This window comes from Perissodus microlepis, chromosome 10 (assembly GCF_051167445.1).
Source record: "Perissodus microlepis isolate ML-2025 ecotype Zambia chromosome 10, ASM5116744v1, whole genome shotgun sequence".
Taxonomy (NCBI): domain Eukaryota; kingdom Metazoa; phylum Chordata; class Actinopteri; order Cichliformes; family Cichlidae; genus Perissodus; species Perissodus microlepis.
Window position 1 is genome coordinate 31,572,449 of NC_140470.1, and position 14,239 is coordinate 31,586,687.

The 14,239-nt window shown below is 41.0% G+C and overlaps 1 protein-coding gene across 1 annotated transcript in view; it reads right to left on the reverse strand.

The window, feature by feature from the left end:
- Positions 1-14,239, reverse strand: part of LOC146379667 (uncharacterized) — a 49,491-nt gene that overhangs the window by 26,719 nt on the left and 8,533 nt on the right. Inside the window, exons 2-3 of the mRNA XM_084940988.1 lie at positions 2,739-2,891; positions 503-610 (exon numbers count right to left, since the gene is read on the reverse strand). Coding sequence (XP_084797114.1) covers positions 503-610; positions 2,739-2,891 — 261 coding nt within the window. The remainder of the gene's footprint in view (positions 1-502; positions 611-2,738; positions 2,892-14,239) is intronic.

Consider the following 14,239-nt stretch of genomic DNA (forward strand, 5'->3'; position numbering starts at 1 on the left):
AATTGCATGAAGCCAATGAAGAGGCTTTGAAACAGGAAAGATAAAAGATTGGAAGCTGACGCGTAAATGAGGAACAGCAACAGCCCAAACAAGACAAGATGAACGCATGAACTGTTTGCACCAATTCCACCTCAGAAACAAGACGTCTCAGTTCAATTTCATGTATATATATGAATTTATACGTCACATGTCCCCCTATAAGCAAGCACTTGGTTTGTAGCTAAAAGGTCAAATGTTCCTATTAGAAGCTGGTGGAGAACAAAAAATGGCAGTAAAAACTGCCATTTTTTGGCACCACAGTCTGGTGGGAGCCGGACACAGAGATGAAGCACAATAAAACGAGCTAAGGTAGCAGTAATGCAAGTTTAAATCCATAAATAAGAACACGGAGGAAGAGGGAGGCTGTCACAGCCTTAAGCATCATCAGTAGCTTCAGGCCGTGGCGGCGCTGCGGGGACACACCTGCACTTCACACAAATGAACTGACAGGGAGGTGACTCACCTCTCCGTGCTCCCTGGTCCGGCCCTTCGGTGTGTCCTCAGGCAGGAAGTAGAGTCTGGCACTGGCCAGCAGGTGGCGCCGGGTCTGGTCCTCCCACAGTAAGGTCACCTGATGCACACGAAGGACGTTTATTTTTCAATCGTTCTGACTGATTTATTACATTTACAGCCTCCACACAGAAGCATCTGCCTAAAAACCACCGACTGCCTTCGAGCCGAGTCGCTGATACCGAGGCCCTAAATATTAAACAGTCTGTCCACCATCAGCTTGATCAATTATCACAACAGAGCCTTTGAATTTGAGCCTTTCACACCTCGACTGTGCACCTGCAGGAACTCTTTGTCCCGGCACAGGCGGCAGACAACATTACGCGAGCGTGCACGGAGCTGAAGCGCTCCACGCCGTGCAGAGTCACGCAGGGGGGGGAGACACAAACACACGAAGCCCCCAACATGAGTTCAAGTGATTTTTTTTTTTTGGTGTCAGAAAAACAGAAAACATTTATTTAAGACCTGAACATAAATAAAAATAAAACTGCACACAGCCTTTTCTAGGAAAGCGAAACCAAAAAATTCTTCACATTTTACGAATGACTTCATCACATTGAGACGAGCTGCTTCCTGGATCGAACCTGCAGCCTCCCTGTGGCCTGGTCCCGATTCCCATTTCCCCTCCCAGCATGCTGCTGGTGTGCAGCCAGCTCTGGGTTTGTGTCTCTGCTGAAGCTGCCCTCGTTTCAACAGGTTTCAGGTTTACTGAGTTTTTGCTGAAATTATATAACATACTCACGCTTTTATTAACGAGCAATAATAAAATAAACAGTCTGATAATTTGCTTTGTCACATGTGGTGCTCAAAGTAAAGCTCTTCTCTAATACTTCTATTAGAAGCTGGCGGAGACCAAAAACAGAGGAAACGCTGACACTGGGCGAAGGTTCACCATGAAAACCAGAAGACAGATTAAAGGCGAGTTTATTTTCTTTTAAGGTGTCGATTTGAAACCTGAGGCTTAAACCACAGAGAAAAGTGCTAATGAGCATGTGCAGAAGCTATTAAAACTTTTGACTATGCATCTCTCCTAACCATCAAAGCTGATTGGTTTAATGTGCTAACTTCACTTTGGATTAAGAATGAAAAGTAAGCAGCAGGTTAATATCACAAAAATGAGGAAATCCATTTAAAGCTCTGAGCTCCACTGTTCACGAGGGGCTGCCAATCATAAGTGACCTGGCTCAAAGGGGGAGGAGCTCAAACGGCTTGTTTCACACTGGCAGCTTGCTGCCCACCTGCCTGTCGAGTGACCGATACGGCCTCAGTATGTAAAAAGCCTTCATTAGCTTCCATCAATACCATCAGCCTAAATACGAAGTAATCTCATTACACGAGTCCTCGCTGGCTCAGCCCACGACCTAAATTGACTAAATTTAGCCTCGCCGTGGGACTCAATAAAACATGATATTAGTCTTGATTAGCTCACGTAAGGCAGGAAGCAGGAAGCAGAGCAGGATGGCGACACATTTAAGGCTCGATCTGCAGCGTTGGCGCGGTTTACTCATCGTGGTCGGCCCGACTCAGTGATGTCACACACCAGCATTATGGGAAGTGGACCTCAGAGGTTTAATTGGTTCATCTCATCTACAGAAGGTTTACAGTTTACATTATTAGGGCGTGGGCACTTTGAGCTGGCTGACGTTCTCATCTCAAGCTAACATTAAGGAGCTGCAACATCATCTTCTGTGCTCACGTTAAGGACCGACGCTCAAAACACCAAAAAAGTCAAACTTTTCTTGTTTTTGTTCCAAAGCGAGTTTTAAAAAGCTTTTTTCTCCTCCTGTAAGCTCAACGCAGAAACAGCTAATATATTCCTGTTTCTGGCTGCTGATTGGCTCTCTGGGGAGCAACAGCGGGACAGTCGCCATCTGTAGCGTTTCGAGTTTTCCCACAGCGTTCATATCTGCCGTCCTTATATGAAAGCTTAGTGGCTGCGATGCTAAATGCTAACATTCATATTTAAACTGGCAGCTGCCTCAGAGATCCGTTCTGCTCAGGTCCAGCTCCTTATTTTTACTTTCAGACTGCAATAGGAAACAGTTTTAGCTCCTCCCCTTGTTTAGAGTCTTCTTCTGCCCCACGTAACCGCCTCTCAACGTCCACCCTCAGGACACGGTCCAGTTCCCCTCCAGAAACCCAAACAGCGAGCTCAGGAGACATTTTCAGTCTCGGTGAAGCTTTCTCACCTCGGCGATGCACACAGGATCCTGCGGTCCACAGCGGATGAAGTAAAACTCGCCGAGTTTCCACACCTGGACGGGCCCGTCGGGCTGAGCTCGGCTGCTAACCGACTTGTAGAAGGCGTAACTGCCTCGCTGGCAGGAGGGAGCACCCAACCACTGAGAGAGACAGAAAACAGAGTCACAGCCTGAACCTCACCCCACAGGAGAGTTCTGCAGAAACACTCAGAGCTCAAAAAAATATCACAATCATTTACATTCATGTAAAAGACACAACAATCGAATAACAGTCAAAGAAAAATCTGCACATTTTTGTTTTTACAGGTAAGAAAAGAAAAGGTGAGTTCACATTTGAAAATGTAAAATGTGTTTATGAAAAAAATGTATTGACATGAAAGAAAGAAGGATGAGAAAACATGATGACGGATGATACGGTTTCACTGTTTAGCATTTATCAGCCCATCAAAATTCAAACTGAAAATCTTTTGTGTGAAGTTGATCCCCGTCCTCTCAGGGACACTTCCTGTAACATCACACTGCACTGAAGTGCTTTAACAAAGAAGCCATTTAAATGCATCACAGGCTCCTTCATAAAAACCAAACAGATCTGAGAAAACTTTCTCAAATCAGCTGACTCCTCAGAATCAGCTGATTTTATCCCTGGACATTAACGCCACTATATTTCATGAATTTCTACCTTTGCACAATAAAAATTTTCAGAGTTACGGGACGTTGAAGTGTTAGACGTTAACCACGGAAATTTCAGAGCTTAAAATCACATTTACACAAACTAAAGGTAAAATCTGCTCTGAGCGTCAGCATCACAGGATCTGTGGGAGGAAGCAGTTTAACGTCCGTCTGAAATAAGCTTTGGTGTCCTGGATGTTTGAGCTGTTCAAGTGCATTCTGGGTAAAATCTAAAGGCTCATATGACCGTGTGGTTAGAAACCAGACTCATCTTCCTACTGTGCAGCCGTCTCTGGTGGTCCTGCAGGTTAAACTGGGTCAAACAATCACCGAGGCTACAAACCAGCCCGAATGACACACTGCTGCCCTCCCGGTCCAAAAACCACAATCTTCAGACCTTATTCCCATTTTTTTAAAATAACTTCAGACCCATAAACACATCAAGGCTCTTTGAAGTCAATAAATGCTGCAACAATTCACAGACCTAATATTAGACTTGCCCGATACCTCAGTGATGGAGTCAAAGGAAATGCCTACACAGAGCTCCGAGTCCTCCCCACATTTTCAAGGGTTTGTTTGAGCCATAAACTCTGCACATCTCTGACATCGACACTGATGATGGAGCCGTGCCATCTTTTCCCGCGTGAAAACTCCACTCAGAGACGACACTGTCAACACGTTAAACACCTCTGAGTGAAGGAAACGTTCAAAGTTTGATTTAAAATGCCAGAAACTCGCTGACACATTAAAAACACACAAACAGCGGCTGGAGCAGCATTTTCCTGCGGGTTTACTTTCTCTTTCACCTGCGGCAGCACGAAGGACACACGTTTAGGAGAAAGCCACCATAAACTCATCTGCTGTAGTTAATCGTTCAGCCTCTGTAATGCGGAGCCTGCTGCGTTACTCCAAACGGTTCCTGCGTGCGGCTGCAGCCATGTGACCAAGTCACACTCAAAGGTGTGAATCTGACTGGAGCCAAAATAAAAACTCTGAGCTCAACAACTTTTATTACGTCGAGTTTCTGACATCATCACCTGTAGATATGTTAAAGTTGATCTGCTCTAACACGAGAGGCTTTGCATGAGCCAGTTTGAAATAATCCTCCTTTGTCTTATACTGAGCCTTGTTCATGTACTGTCCTGAAAGAAGCCACTTAAGCTTCTGCTTCTCTTTTAACCTTCCTGTTGTGTTCGGGTCAAATCTTACTGGCTACCCCTCGTAAAAAAGGAGGGGGCGGGGCCAGAGAACTTCTAAATACTTACAAACACCTAATCTCTGCACTTCCTGTTTTGAAAATAGAAAGAACAAGGGCTCAGTTTCTAGCATTTTTTTTAGCTCTGTATGATGTCACAGAGACAGGAAATCCCTCATTTGGTCGTCTCAGGATCTCAGCTGTAGAACATCAAAGTCAATTCTGTGTGATAAACTTTTTTATTCTGGAAATCTTTGTGGTTTAAGTGTCTGAGAAAATAGATAAAGTTAAATAAATAAATATATTCTAGATTTTAGGCAAGTGTCCTTGGAATATACAGGATGTCACAGCAGCCGCCATTTTGATTTGGGGCAGGAAGCCAGCAGCTGTGGAGGATTTCAGTTACCTTCAACCAACAAAACCAGCACACTGAACTTTCTGTTGGGCTTTAACTGCACACACAGTCCTCCTTTGTAAAGAAGCGCCGCTCACCAAGGACGTAAATCTTTACCTGACCAATCAGCACGCGTTAGCACTGGTGAAAGGACAGAAGTGCAGACTTTTCCCAGTTCAGACACATTATCAGTTATATGATATTTATATGTTAAACGGCCTGTATTTGTACAGCGCTTTACTAGTCCCTAAGGACCTCAAAGCGCTTTACACATCCAGTCATCCACCCATCCACACACTGGTGATGGCAGCTACATTGTAGCCACAGCCGCCCTGGGGCGCACTGACAGAGGCGAGGCTGCCGGACACTGGTGCCACCGGGCCCGTATATGATATAAGAACTGTTTAAACCATGAAATTTACAGAGCAGATTGTGGACTGCCCCGTGACACAGGAAGTCCAGACACTTCTTAAAGTTTCAGTGGGTAACGTTTGAACGTTTACCTCAGCTGACAATGCTGGGTGAGAAGCGCCCGACCAACACCATCAGTCTGACAGGAGTCACGTGATTCAGACAAACTCTTTTCTGATGACAGCGTCGCTGAGTTTTTGAGGACAGGCTGAACTGTTGGTAAGCTCTGCCATTCCTGCAGCAGTTAGCTGCTGTTAGCCTCTGTTGGTACAACTGCTCTTCTCCTCCACTCAGACCGAGCTAGTCAGGAAAGAGATGCTCTTCACAGCCGCTGTATTCAAATATGGTGGGACAACATGGCGGCTTCCACAATCCACAAACCCGCTTTAAGTTTATGACAATGCATCAGTTTGTTCAAACATGTATTACATGCAACTACATTATTTATGAGTTAAATACTTATATTTATTTTTTATCTATTAAATAACCTAAAAAATTACTGATTGCACCTTTAAACTCTCTCAGGGTGGTGGGAGGGGTGGAGCTAATCTAAACCATCACGTGGCGAGAGGCGGAGTTCACCGCGTACAACAGCCAGAGATGAACACCTTTGGAAATCCCCTCATCTCTGTAAAAATCACACAGTTCGGAGCTGAGTGTTTGGCTCACGGGGATTAAACGTTCACACGCTGACCTCATTATCTGAAACTATAACCATGTTTAATGTGAACATCCACCATTGTTAAAGTCTAAACAGACAGATGGAAAACCCGAGAACGCCACGCCTGCAGTCCTGGCACAATTCATTCTGGATGAGCTGGAAGTTTTTAGAGCCGTCTGATAAGGAATTACAATAGTCCGGCCTGGAAATAACAAATGCACGACTATGTTTCCTGTCTGAGACAGGATGTTTCTAATTTAGACAAAGAAAGCTGAAAACTCCCTGCACATGAAGTCTCTGATTAGTATGAGAGATTTTCTCCAGGACATCATGACCACGTCTCCTCATTTCTCTTGCCAACCTTCCATGTCTCACTGAATCTTTAATGTCATTAAATATACAAAACGTGATCTAAATGAAGCAGAAATCACCTTCTGTTACAGTACAGTAAAGAATCGCACCATTAGCCGCTTAACGTACATTAATAAGCTGTTAATACGCATTTAATATACGTCTTACCGCCCACTTAGCCGACCCCTCACTGTTCGTGGGTGTTTACACGACAGGAACAATAAATCGAGCACACCTGGAGCACGTTCATACGTCTGAAAGCCAACACTGTCCCCGCCGCCGGGCGAAGAATCCCACAGCTTTGATTTCACCGTTTTTGTTTTTGTGTGAGAGACCCAGAGCTGAAACGACAAAACCCAAACACGCCTCGGAAACCGAAGGAGGCAACTCCACCGGATCTGTGCCCGTCAGGAGGGCCCTGCGCTGCCATTTTGGATCCTGGGCCACAGCTTCAGTCAGCAGACTGTGTGATTATTCCACACCGATAAACCCACAGGAAAAGGAAACGTGCACCAACAACCTCGACTCAATTCAGAACATAAATATTCATATGAAAAAACATGTTTCCAATCTGCTTTTTGGCTTAAAGTTGCTTCAGAGTGCCTCATTCAAAGACGTGTTAGCGCGTTGGACAAAGGAAACTCCGGCTCACACGCTTCTGATCAACGTTTCAGTTCAGGTTTTAGCTTCAGGTCACGTTATTTTTATTAAGATCACAGAGACGTTTTGCAGAAGTGGGCTTCTGATGTATAAATAACCACAACTACGTATACTATATACAAACTATTACTTTCTCCACTGACAAAGTCATCGTTATAAAAACGGTCAAACAAATCTAACTGCTTGACACGAGCCTATAACAAATACATAGTGTTGATATATCAGATGTTTAATGAATCCATTCTAAAAATAAATATTTTATTCTATTACAGGTCACAATGTAGAAAAGAATAGTTGGTATAAACTTTTCTTTGTCCAACAGAGTGAAGCTGCAATTTACAGATGTCCCCTAAACACATCAAAATAAACCTCCTGTTTTCAACACTTTTCATCTGTTTTTCCGTGTTTTTGATAGAAACTGTTTGAAGTTTAAATCAGCGGTCTCCAACCTTTTTTGCGCCACGGACCGGTTCATGCCCGACAATATTTTCACGGACCGGCCTTTAAGGTGTCGCGGATAAATACAACAAAATAAAACTAGTACCGGTACCGAAAAAAAGAAGATTTATTCATAACACACGTGAAAAGACCCAGAAAAACCGAGTTAACGATAAAAACGATAACAAAATAACGCTGAAAACCGATAAAAACCCTGAAAACCATACATTTCACACCTGAGCCTCAACTCTCGCGGCCCGGTACCAAACGACTCACGGACCGGTACTGGTCCGAGGCCCGGGGGTTGGGGACCGCTGGTTTAAATGATAATCTTTATTGTTTTTAGCTCGCATTAGCAACATCACAGCACCTTAACCCGCTTTACTGCATCCGCCATTTTGGTTTAACGCGTAAAGTGGAGAACCTCTGTGACCTTCAACCAACCATCCCAAATCTGCCTCGTCCACACACCTGGATGCATCTGTTAGGTTTTGCTATGCCTATAATAGAGATGGACCGATCCGATATTACGTATCGGTATCGGTCCGATACTGACCCAAATTACTGGATCGGATATCGGCGAGAAATAAAAAATGTAATCCGATCCATTAAATATCAAAAAAGCACCTCACAAAACTTGCTACACAGCGTAACTCGGCTCATAACCTAGCACGTCGCAGCAGTATGCATCACGTGATAGAGCAGCTGCGTGTATTTGTAGCTTCGCTACCAAACCAGCATTTCATCTCCGAGGAAGTTTTCCCAGAGAGAAGTAAAGCAAGTGTGTAAGTTCATCTCTGAATGTTTGTAAAGCATTTTAGCGTTAAGCTTAACAACCGATATATGGAGCGACTGCCTCTCTCTCTCTCTCTCTCTCCTGCTGCTACTTCAATCGTGAAACTGATCAATGATCAGCTGATCGGCTTTTCTGTCGCGAGTCCGTCTCTCTTCTTAGTTTTTGGCCCACTTCTCACCAGAAAGAGGAAACCAGCGGTTGAACAACAGCAGCACGTTTAAGCTTGATAAGCTGTTGTTAGAATTTATTTAATATTACTTTCTACACCAGGATCTTTTTCTACGTAGCTGGTAACTGTGCAGGGGCGGATCTAGCAAAGTTTAGCCAGGGGGGCCGATAGGGCATGAACAGGGAAAAGGGGGCACAAAGACATACTTTTCTTTCTTATTCTCATTTAAAATGTCGAGCTTTTAATAAATAATTATCTGAATCTTACACCCAAAGTTTTAATCTGATGTAAAATATATAGAAGTCCATTACTGTATATAGTAACTGTTAAGTCTAATATACCCTAGTAAGCTATAGTACTTTTTCCTTTGGCAAGATACCATCTGTGCAGTCTGCAGTTCTGTTGAAGAAAGATGTTGAATCTATTTAATTATTCTTGAAAAATAATTTATTTCTGTGCATTTTTCCGCCTGCATCAAATTAAATTTGATTACATCGATTAAGCATCATGAGGTGGAGGGTGGGGGGTGGTTCCCTATTTTTTTTGCTGGGAGTTTGCAACCCTATTAGTTAGGTTGCTTAATATTTCTGCTAAGTACTCTTTAAAATACCAGAATAGGGAGGATGGAGCAGGTTTAAGTTTATTAGATTGATTGGTTTCGCTGAACTATGAAATATTTTGGGCGCAGTATATTTTTTACATACAGGTATAACAGAATAGCTTTAGTGTTGTTATTTATTTAAACTTGAGTGTAAACTTATACAAAATGCAGCAAGATATTAAAAAAACAGTTTTATTGATTAAGAAATACACTATATTGGATTCATATCGGTATCGGCAGATATCCAAATTTATGATATCGGTATCGGACATAAAAAAGTGGTATCGTGCCATCTCTAGCCTATAACATCTATTTATCATCGAGCGAGGGTGTGCTGTGGTAAATCCTTAACCGACCAATCAGCACGCGTTAGCAGACGGCTAGTGTTTGATGGGCAAAAAGCTTCATGGTGAGAAAAAGGATGCGAGTGCTTCTTTAAACTGGACTTTTTGTGTAGGAGTGAGCGGTTATCATTATTATTTTAACTGTTGAGCTCCTTTCACTGCTGTTTACTGAGGCCTCACTCATGAGCGCTGTGACAGGAAGTAGGAAGTGGGATTAGCACGATGTAGAATAGATTCCTTAATCGAGCGAATGATTCAGGTTCACACTCACAAAGTAAATTAACATATTTCCATCTTTAAGCATTAGACCTAAGTGTTGTTTTTTAAAGGAATTTTAAAGAGCTGACAGCTGATTTTAGGGCTACATTTATGCAGCGTGGGGTTAAACCTGATGTTTAAGAGGCATCGGGAACGCATCAGTGTCAATGAATGACTCAGAAATGTGCCTGTGTGTGTTACATGTGCTTAAACGCGGCACTGCACTACATCTGGTCCCAAAAAACAAATCCATCATGTCTGAAACACACTGGATAAAGACAGGCGAGACCGAGACGTCTCTAATTATTCGATTTTAAATAACCTGCATCACCACTGCAGAGGGAGATTTTAGATTGTTGATGGCTGCAGCTGGACTTTCAGGTGAAAGTCAGCAGCACAGACATGTAACATGTCGCAGAACAAACAGCAGATACATGACAAACAAGTATTTTGATGTGCAGAAGATGACGATGCACATGGTGAAACATTTGTCCATTTTGAATGCTGACTGTTTGTTTAAAGGCTGCCTAACCCCCGAGTCTTCTACTTCTAAATTAGATAGCGCCTCGTTAGCGCTCAGCAGCTTCTGTTAGCTCGTTTTAGGCCCAGTTAGCACCTGCTCCTTTAGCCAACAGCCACTGAAACACTCACAATGATAATTGTAAGTATAAATGTGAGCAGCTTAATATCACAGAACAGGGACAAGCACCACTTATGTGAGAATTTGGGGGAATATCTGCTTAAACAGCCCCGCTAACTTGGTATGTACGTCCATTTCCTGCATATATTGTGATTTATTTTATTTATTTTTTTATTCATATTTTGGATGAACAGAAACATTAACAAATATACAACTGGAATAGTCATACTGTCAGTATTGTGATTTATTAGAGGCGTAGCTGCTTTGGATTCTCAGTTTGGGAGATTTATTTCAGCTCTAGTTTGAACATATTTCTCCTCAGATGTTGTTTTAAAAAAATCATCATGAAAAAGATCACACAGGAGTTTTCATGAAAGCATGAGTGTATTCAAAGATTACTTATATATTGCTGTGGCCGTCACCAAAAAAGACCAGATCCAATAACGTGTGTGTGTGTTTCGTAACACTTTCTGTTTGTGTGCCTCTCGGCGCTGCTGGTTCCTGAAGACGTAAATCTTTAAAAACAGCAGGATGATAAAATGACAGGAAAATGCACGCATGCTGTTTTATGTAGAACGCAGCAGACATGCTGATCTAGATTTTACAGCACTACGTGGAAAATACTGCAGCTGTAAAAAACCAAAAAAAGAAAACAAATGCTGCTGTTTGCTGATACTGAATCCATCATCCAGCCTCCACCGCTCTGTGATCCCCGCTCAGAGCTACAGGCCAGAAAAAAACGAATATCTACAACAGCTTTGAATGAAACCTAATATACTCCCCACAGCTGCAGCATGAAAGCTGCAAACGACCTGAAATATTCAGCAAACATTTCTCCCTGACAGAAACAAGGCTGTGGATGCTTCAGATAATAAATAATCTGCAGTTGTTTTCAACAACAAACTGTCAGCATCCTGTATTAAAATGATTTCATATGAGCTTCCTGTTTAAAGCCCCAAAATACTCACGTTACAGCTGCAACAATTATGTGACTGACCCACAGCTATAGATCTATGTGTGTGTGTCTGTGCACAATGTTTACTTTTCATCATTATGGCTGAAATCTGTGCTAAATAACTGTTGGATCAACAGACAGTGACACTGGAATAACAATGAGTCACAGCTGCCCTGATCGTCCATTTATAGCCGACCAGGTGATGCCAGTAACTGATTTATAGTTGACGGGGAGATGAGTTTGCATTAGTCGTCATTACGGCACCACATGGACCTCCTCTGGGTAAACATTCAATTATTTCACATTATTATTCTTAGAAACCAGTTATATAGAATTTTATGTATATTTTCAGAAATTATGGGCATACATTGATACATTTTATAGATTTGTGGTCACTATTAGACATTTTTATATAACTGCCATTATCTGAAGTTCAGCTAATGTAATGTTTCAGTTGAAGGCCTGTTGGGATTTCAACATTGCGTCAATTACAACTGAGGGTTCAGAAAACTACAAAAAGTAAAACATCAGTGTAGGAATCCAGAGATGACTCTATAAAAGTTGCCACTACAATGTTGATTTAACACACTTCCAGCTATTTTTGGCTATGTGGGTGTGGACATGTGCTGGTTCATGAAAGCTTCAAATTCTCCGATTCCATTTTCAATAATTAACCCTTTAAGACCTACCACAGAACCAAGTCCGCCAGAGCTTATCTTTATATTTTTGCATGCTGTAGTGTAATTTTTTCGGAGCATTTCAAGTTGCTATACACCAATACAAGCGTTATAGCCCACATTTTAATAATATGTATGCATTAAGTCCATAGTTTGCAAAAAAGTGCAATAAACTACAAAAAAATTGAAAATCGTTTTTGTTTATCCCTCAAAATTGTAAATACAAAAAAGTTGCACAACATAGTTTCCAACAACAGGAAATTTGAATGTTTTCATAGTTTTATTTTTGAAATACACCAATTTTTATATGCTGCAGGAAAAACGAAAATAAATATTATAATGCAAATTTGCAAAAAAACCAGCATATGCATCATAATAAACAATTTCCAGCAGTGCAATTTGAGTTCTAAGCATCCCAGAAACTAAACAGAAAAACAGTCCCTGAAGGTAAAAAACTACATTTTCCGGGAAAATGACGTCACTTCCGGTTTCGCGCAGGTAATGACAGACATGCGATAGTTCGTGCTGACATCTATTCCAAAGTAGGAAGTGTTATGAACAGCTGATCTTATCGGCAAAGTGTGTTTCTGGAATATTATGTTTTTGTTGCTGCAAGTGCTTTTTATGCAATTTTTGCAAAGCTATGTGTGGAAGGAAACCGTGACCTAGGACAAGCTGAATGCATAAGATGTAAGTATAACTCCTCTGGTTTCAAATGCAAAAAAAAGTATTGTGCTAGCTTACGTGGTTCCAGTTCTACAGAGATTTAAAAATATTTAGGCACAATTGAGCATGCCCGCTCCGACTGGTTTTAAAGGGTTAAATTATTAATAAACTTAAAAAAACAAAAACAAAAAACATTTAAAATATTTAAGCTTGAAAAAACAACAACAACAAAATAAAGTATTTTTTTATATTAATATTATTAAATAATTATAACAACTTCCATATTGGCTTCACTTCTCAGATCCACAAGCTAGGTCTAATTTTAGAGATGCTAAAGTCTGCGTTAGCACTGAAGCTAAGGTTAGCCAACATTAGCCAAATTAGCCAACATTAGTTTTCTAAAGCTAATCTGGTGAAAAGTAAAAATGATTTTCACCAGGAGAAAACTATCATCAGTTTATAAAGGCAGTGTTCAGTCTTTATGATAAAAATCCAACCCTGAGCTAGCTTTCTTCTGGCTAATGTTAGCAGGCAAGCTAGTGTTAATTAACACCTATTTTTTATGAGCTAAGCTTTTTCAAGTCAACAAATTAATGTAAGCTCCCAGAGGTAATCTAATAACTTAGCTTTTCATTTTATAATTGTCTTTGTATCAGCTAACTTTACCAAATAACCAGCACCATATTCAGCTAGTTTACCAGCATCACCAATAACAGAACTGAGAGCTAGCTGCAGCTGTAGTCTTTTTGTGTTTTTGCCAAAATCCCTTCAGGAGCTAACGTGCTCCATGATACCAGGTTAACAGTATTGACTTTAAAGATGAGTAAAGAGAGAAATAACTTTCTACAGTAACAGCAAACATTGGGCCAGTTAGCCAGTAAGCATAATATTAATATCAAGGTTTCTGTATTTAATCAATATTTAACAGTATTTAATATAATACTGGAGTATAGTTAACTTGTCTTTTCATTGTTAAATTACTTCTCTTGTGGGGATAGGTTAATTGGATAATCCAAATGGCCACTAGGTGTGAATGTGCGAGTGAATGTGAGTGCGAATGGGTGTCTGTCCCTGTGTGTTGGCCCTGCCACAGACTGGCGACCTGTCCAGGGTGTACCCTGCCTCTCGCCCTATGACAGCTGGCAGCTTCTCTTGATGATCAACTTAATTTTATATGTTAATACCCCACAAAAACATAATAAAAAAAATTAAGCAATGGAAAAAAGAAAAGTTTCTAATGAATTTTCAGTTAATCTTGTAATTTTTAAGTTAACCCTGTGAAGGAAATTACAGTATTACAATACACTTCACATTTTAGCTGAGTCTCTCACTAAATTTGTATTTATAGTATTATATACAAACATAAGAAGAAGATTAGAATGTCTAAGACAAATATCATCACAAATACACTTCAAGAGTCTCATAAGCTGGATTAATGAATATCAAGTTAGTAACATCGAAGTATATCAAAAAGTCAGTGAATTTCCTAAATAAGTATTATGGAACCTTTTGGGAAAATTTTAGGCTGAATAATTATGATCAAAGCACCAAGTTTCCCTATATATCACTGACTAAATATTGAAATATTGATCATTACAGTAAAT